General features: G+C 40.5%; 1 protein-coding gene across 5 annotated transcripts in view; it reads right to left on the reverse strand.

The window, feature by feature from the left end:
- The window catches only part of LOC138017903 (putative beta-lactamase-like 1), a 24,949-nt gene extending 18,615 nt beyond the window's left edge, over positions 1 to 6,334 (reverse strand). For 2 of the 5 annotated variants that reach the window (XM_068864912.1, XM_068864908.1), the window contains exons 1-2: positions 2,134 to 2,293; positions 509 to 758 (exon numbers count right to left, since the gene is read on the reverse strand). In XM_068864912.1, coding sequence (XP_068721013.1) covers positions 509 to 703 — 195 coding nt within the window. In that variant the 5' untranslated portion in view covers positions 704 to 758; positions 2,134 to 2,293. Of the gene's footprint in view, positions 1 to 508; positions 759 to 2,133; positions 2,294 to 4,699; positions 4,809 to 4,946; positions 5,306 to 6,202 lie in introns of those variants that run through there. The other 3 variants (XM_068864910.1, XM_068864911.1, XM_068864909.1) reach the window with 3 other exon arrangements.
- Positions 6,335 to 6,753: the final 419 nt, after the last annotated feature.

Raw genomic sequence — 6,753 nt, forward strand, 5'->3', positions numbered from 1 at the left:
TATCAATTGTCAAAAAAACACCTCCCGTTTACGTGAGGTGCAGATGAGGTGCAGACAAGAAAAAGGTGAAAAGGTCTCACGATTAATAGGGTAACACAGCTTGAAGCTCGTATAATTGACTCTTGAATACGGGTCGTGTTGTTGATGTAACCGCAATGCGTGCATGCATCTGATAATAACAAGAGTTCAATTGAATACAAAGGCTGGAAGACGGCCTACCGGCACGGCATGTCAAAATACGTGTAACAAACAATGGGTTACTTATTAACCTGATTTGACAACGAGAGTCGCAATAGGGAAAAAGGTGTGACCTGTGCATACACTATTGTATTGTTATGCGAATTTCGTTGGATTTATCTCCACGTTTTGCCGCGCTACTCTCGTGAAAGCAAATGCAATTTGCCCAACATATTCTGAGACCCCAAAACTCTTGCCCTCACTCGCTCCGTGTGTGAAGAGGCTTCATAATTTTTAAAAATTTCCGGAGCCGGGCTCTAGATTCCCTTACCTTTTTGGAGGAGTTTCCTTTCCTTGCAATTTGCCAAACGAAGAGGACTGTCATAACAAGAAGCCCAAACGACACGGCCACGAGAGCAAGCTTGAGCCTTCCAATTGTCCTCGCTTCCTTACTCGAGTTAACATCGGGATAAGCGACGACAGTCGGCGATCCGACCGTAGATAGTTCGTCATCTTGACTTGGCATTAAGCTCTCCAAACTGTTGTAGCTATCGCCACTTTGGCTCTCCTTCGGGCTGTTTCTACAAGAAGAATTGTGAGCAAAATGTAAAGAATTGTTAACTTGTTCATCCATGCGCGCACGAGGACACAAATCCTACTCGAGTAAACACCTATAAAAACTGTCTTTAACTGACTCCAAGTAGGGCTGCATCGTGAACGGTATGAATCCGCTACAAGATCATCGATCCGAAACCAGATAACAGCGATGCTGAGCAAAACTCGTGTACTTCATCAAAAGATTCGGCAAGCGAACAGTTTTGCATAACAATAAATGGTAGATATTAGGCTTTCTTGTCTCATCTGCTTTTGTTTCGCGGACAAAATATGATTTCATAACACGTACAATTCGAACAAAGGCTGGACACTTTGTTCTCGCGACCTTTGTCTAAACTAAGAAATGTAAATGTTAACATCCTTACAGACTTCTGACAAGTAAGTAGGAAACTATAGCATGTAAAAAACCGTTGACTAAGAATAGCAAGTAAGAAAAATTCGATGCGCGTCAAGTACATAAAGTACATTTGCATAAAACCCTCGGCGTGTCAGATACACAAATTTTCGCAGCGAACACATTGCTTTCCTTTAGAAGCATTTGTTTCAAAATTTTGCGGCATTTGCCCCCTTCTTTTTTCATGTGGTTTCATTTCTCTCTCATAACTTGCCAAGTTAAGTTGTTGATTATAGAAATGTCGGTCGGTTGATTATCGGCAGTTTAAATAAATCTAAACTACAGAGTCAAGAGATCGATGTTGCTAATGTTTCTTTTACCACGGTGAAATGAATACGATATAATGTAAATGATTAAAATTGGAGAACTGAAATGCTCCGTTTCCAGTAAGACGAGTCACTGTACGTTTTAGCCTAAAATCCTGTAATTTTGCGATATGCTCCAACTATATACAGTAGTATCAACCTTGATAATTGACAATGAGAACTTGAATAATTACATTCAATTCAAACTTAATTCAAAAGAAACGTAGCCCTCTAATAAAAGCTTGGGCCTTAGGCTTTCATTTTTACGGCACTTTTTTCTGTAATTCACAATAAAAGAACTCGATTACAGCGAAAACGTACTTTTTGGGGAAAAGCTTAATGCGCATTTTATAGATGTGAAACAACTAAGTATCTGAATGTGTGAATTGCTCAGTGGACAATGGTTAGCAAATACTAGTGCTTGCTTTATTTGTTATGGGAAGCTATGCAGTCCAGCCTTAAGATGAATACGGCCTCTTGCAGAAGGAACAAAATACTGAACTAGCCGAACCTTCGGTAATGCTGCAACTTCTCAAGAGACTGTTTATCTCGATAATTGTAAATAGACACCCAGCATTAACATTTTGCCAACCTCTAATCTGAGACCTTAATTTAAGAATTAACAACTGTATACAAACTAACCTTTGCTTTGTTTACGTTGTTTCTACTCTCCCAAATGGACTCGCGCAGCATGTGTGCAGTGCACACGAGTCAAAGTGGCCCGTAATTAAAAGAGATCACGCGAAAGCTTTTTAAGTCTGTTGTGGTGTTCGTTTATATGCATAGCAAATCTGGTCTCGAGAGGCCGCGATATCTTCGGTCAGCGTGACCTCAGCAACGACCAACGACGAGATTGGTTAACGTTCGCAATAACTTTCACTACATCACTCTCTCTCTCTCTCTCTCTCTCTCTCTCTCTCTCTAATTGCGAAGTGTTACGGGTTACGCAAAAGTTAGTTTCTTGAGTCAGAACAATAAGCCAACCAAAGAGATGGCGGCGTCCGCTCTAAAAGCACGTAGTCTCGCAGACTCGCGTGACGTTTATCAATAGGGAGCTTAATCACGCACGTTTTTGAGACGCACACGGCAACCGGAAGTGAGCTGTTTTTCCCTTTAACTTGTCTTCACACAACCACATTTATATCGCTAAGTATCTTTTCACTATTAGATACCCGAAGGTTAAAAAGCTGGGAGAGACCGCTATCCTGGCGTGCGAAATATTCACTTCCGGTTGCCGTCCGCGTCTCAAAACGCGCGTGCTTAAGCTCTCTATTAGAGGTGATTAGTATGAAAATCTGGGGGACACCACTGTCCTGGCACATGAAATGTTCTCTTCCGGTTGCCGTCCACGTCTTAAAAACGCGCGTGCTTAAGCTCGCTATAATCACTCGTGATCAATCGTGGTGTGCGCAGGATCCGTGGCTGTGTTGGTCACGCTATTTTTTGGTCAAGAAAGGATGAGAACACTATAGGATTCGGCTTTGACTTTTCTCTTTATATTATTTTTTTGTCACGATTTTCCTGCGCATGCGTTTTCTCGTTTATCAATAGTAAGTCAACGTAATTGAGTTGTTTTGCGGAGAAAGACTTTACCCGTAGAATAAAAAGTGTATTCATTACGTAGTGAAGTAGTTAAAGAAAGAAAAGGCTTGTCCTGCATATATGAAAAATACGTTTTCTCTCCCGTTCTCTTCTTATGCACGATCTTCGTGGAAATTACATTCTGTCTCTGCATAAACCTAGAACAACCAGTCATGGTCTTCGTTCTTTTTCTTACGTATTAACTAAGTACGTTGCGAAAGCGCTACCTGATTTTTCCCGTACCACTGAGTTTACTGGTTTTAAACTAATCCAGGGCCGGATTTTGTACAGCGGCTTTTCGTTTTGATAAATATATCTTTAAATATTATTTAATATGAAGTTATGTATCTGTATATATTATGTATGTTAGCTGTAATGTCTCGAAGATATTATTCTGAAATTTGAGATGAAATAAAGTTTTATGCATGCATGTATGTTACCTTCGGCAGGGCGCATGCGTGCACTTTGTAATCTGCGACTCCAGTGCTTACCATATGACAGATGAAATAACTTTTTTCTTGAATATATAAGCCATCGAAATCTTTCGTTAAATTGTAATGACAAGGGCGGTTTGGAGCTGTGAGTAGGCGTGGGATTTGTCTCATATGGTTTAGGGGCCGACATATCCCTTCCTCAATGCCGTACCGGGAGGCGAGGTCGGTAGCAGAAAGCAGCGAAGGGCCAACTGCGTCCAAAAGCGATCGCACGGGCCGAAATCCCGGGATGACTCGTTTGGTACGACGCTCCAGCGCCAGGTCTGGAGGTACTGCATATTTTTCTCGTCTCGTCTTCAAACATTCCGTCAGCGCATGCGTGCGTAAATATTTAGTTGGAACACTTAGCGAATGGTCAGAATCATCGTGTTACAAGACCGTAGCTTATACCACATCCCCCTTTCCCCAATTCAATGTTGTGTGAGAATTTTTCGGGCGACTACTAGTAGTTGTGGAAATCAACATTGGAGGAAGGGGGAAACGGGGATGGGTGTTCCAACAAATGTGACGAGTATTGTAGATAGCGGCCTTAAACTACTGTAAATACCATTCTTATATGAACCTATTTAGCCTACATGTAACTCGGAAAAATCTAGGTACTTATATGTGGGTGTTACTGTAGTCTATAATAAGACTATCACAGACTTCTATCACAGTCCGACGTTCTGCATTTTCCCTGTTTCTGAAAAATAGCCCTGCCGTTCTGGTAACCTTAATGCTATACGAGACCAAACAAGTTTCCTTCCGTGACCAGTGATACAAGAAATAGAAAAAATCGGCGGACTCTGGGGGATGTAAGAGTGTCAATATCTCTGATCAGCAAATATTTAACACTCGAACAAAGATATTCAAGGCGTATCGACCTACCAAGTGACGGCGCTTCGGTTTTTATATAAAACAATACACTCGATTTCGATTTATACGATTTGATAATAGAATACAGCTGAATACAGAAAACTATTTAGATCGCTGAGATGTTTATAAAAGAGGACTCAAATACAAGGATTGAAAACATTATAATACGGTAGATACCCCAGCAAATTGGTGACAACTTGAAGAACGATAATTATCTATTCATATGCAAATTATCGGCCTTGTAATAAGCCATTACTTTCAATTCGTCGTTAGCTTACCTTCAGTGCTTGTCTCACTGATCTTCCAATCTAAGATCCATAGATTAAAGCAAGTAATATTCAGGCGCCGAAACGAAGGCCATAAGTCCACTGATCTTGCTTAAACTCCCTTAAAAAATAATTATAACACATTACACTCTATAAACTGGCGCGCAAAAAGATTAAGGTAAACGTGTCTGCCTCCGCTTGATACAGGCAAATTCTGCATTCTTGCCACTAAAAGATCCTCGATCAGACAATTTTTTACCGAATTATCCTTACAGAAGCAGCTAATCGACTGGACTCGCACCGGATATTTGACAAATCCTTTAGTTAGCTATTCATTAAAATTCGTGTCAGTAGGTAACCAATAACAGAATGGGACACTGACACCAAACGGAAATGCACTAGCATTGAATTTCAACTTCAGATATTGCGTGACTCGTGTTTTCCGCCATAAGCCAGGCATTTGGATTGAACTTCAGACAGATATGAATGCGAAAAAACTTATACACTCGGATAATATAGCGAACAACTGGTTTGGGTTCCTCGCTAAGGAGCGGCTACGGTTCCTGAACGTCGTGAGTCTTCCGCGATTCTTTTGAACGCATGTTCTTGCTGCCATTTTCGTGGTGCAATCTAGAAAACCTAGAAGATACCGTGCTTTTCTGCTTCATTTTCAAAGCAAGAGATGTAACCCTTTTATAGCACTCTGACTTTCCATTCCTATCCATTATCCTCCGGCTCAGGAGTTACAAAATGAAGTGGACAGAAATGGAATGTAACCTGTGGTAGCCGCGGATTTGTAACAAAATATCAATAGCTCTCAAATTGTAGGCGCGCTATGATTGGTCAATTTTGAGTGCCGTATCGGCGAAAGATAGAAGTGACTGTTCTCAACTCGATTGTTCCCGGCATTTCTATGTTTTATTTCCTTATTTTCTCTTGTTCAATTTACAGCGGCTATCAGTCACATCCGCCCCTCAACGTTTTTTTTTTCAGTTTCGGGTGGACGTCAATCAAATGTTTCCATGACAATAGTACTGTTTACATGGCGGCAGTCGAATTCGTCATGGAAACATTTGATTGACGTCCATCCAAGTAGTTTCGAAAAATGAAAATAGTCGTTGAAGGGCGCTTGAGACTGGTAACCGTTGTAAGAGTATGAGTCTATAAGAGACTATCATTAATGGAATTGACCAGTAGAAATAGGAAAATGAGATAAATGTCTTTTCATAAGCGATGCTATTATTTTGAATTTATCAATGGCTTTCATCTACATCTACATCTACATCTACATCTATAGTTTTCATCCACAAAGGTTTCCCATACACGTGGATTAATGGTCAACTCTCTTGTCCGCTTTCGTGCGAGTGTAGTTGTAACACTTTTTTTGTGAAATATCTTATCGTTGCAAAACATTTTGTGCAAAAAGGTCCTGATATTTTCTTGGATATTCGATTTCATGCGCAAGATATAAATGATGTACAGGAGAAAAATAATTCTAGGATTTTATAAATATACCTGTTCAAACGTTCCGTGTGTGCCGTTTCATTCTCTGTTTCGCGTGTTCTTCGTTTAATTTGAAAGACTGAATATCATTATCAACGGAAAAAATACTCGAGTTCGTTTAAAAACGATGACCCCCTAAGAATAAGTGGATTCGGAGTTACTTGTGTCAAAGAACTGCGCACAACATTTATGCAAATTTGAATGGGGGTCTTTAATTCCAGGTGTCGTGTTTTGGCATAAATAATCAATTGCAACTATTGTTAGCTTGATGACGCCATTTGAGGCGTGTGATGTTTGACTGTCGAGTAAAAGAAGCTTCCAGTTATCTTTTTCGCTATGCACTAAACCGTTTAAACCGAGCTAGCCAAGCAGTTTGGTCTCTGTGACCATCTTGAAAACAGCGTTAGTAACCCAGTTGTCAGGGGCAATCAAGCAACTTTTAAAATACAAAGACGTTAGTCGTTCACAAATGACAATGACAACCCCGAGACTGAACCTTTTTTGGCAAATGCCCCACCCTTGGGGCATTTACCTCGCAAATGGACAGAATTAGGCCCGTTTCA

This window comes from Montipora capricornis, chromosome 9 (assembly GCF_036669925.1).
Source record: "Montipora capricornis isolate CH-2021 chromosome 9, ASM3666992v2, whole genome shotgun sequence".
Taxonomy (NCBI): Eukaryota; Metazoa; Cnidaria; class Anthozoa; order Scleractinia; family Acroporidae; genus Montipora; species Montipora capricornis.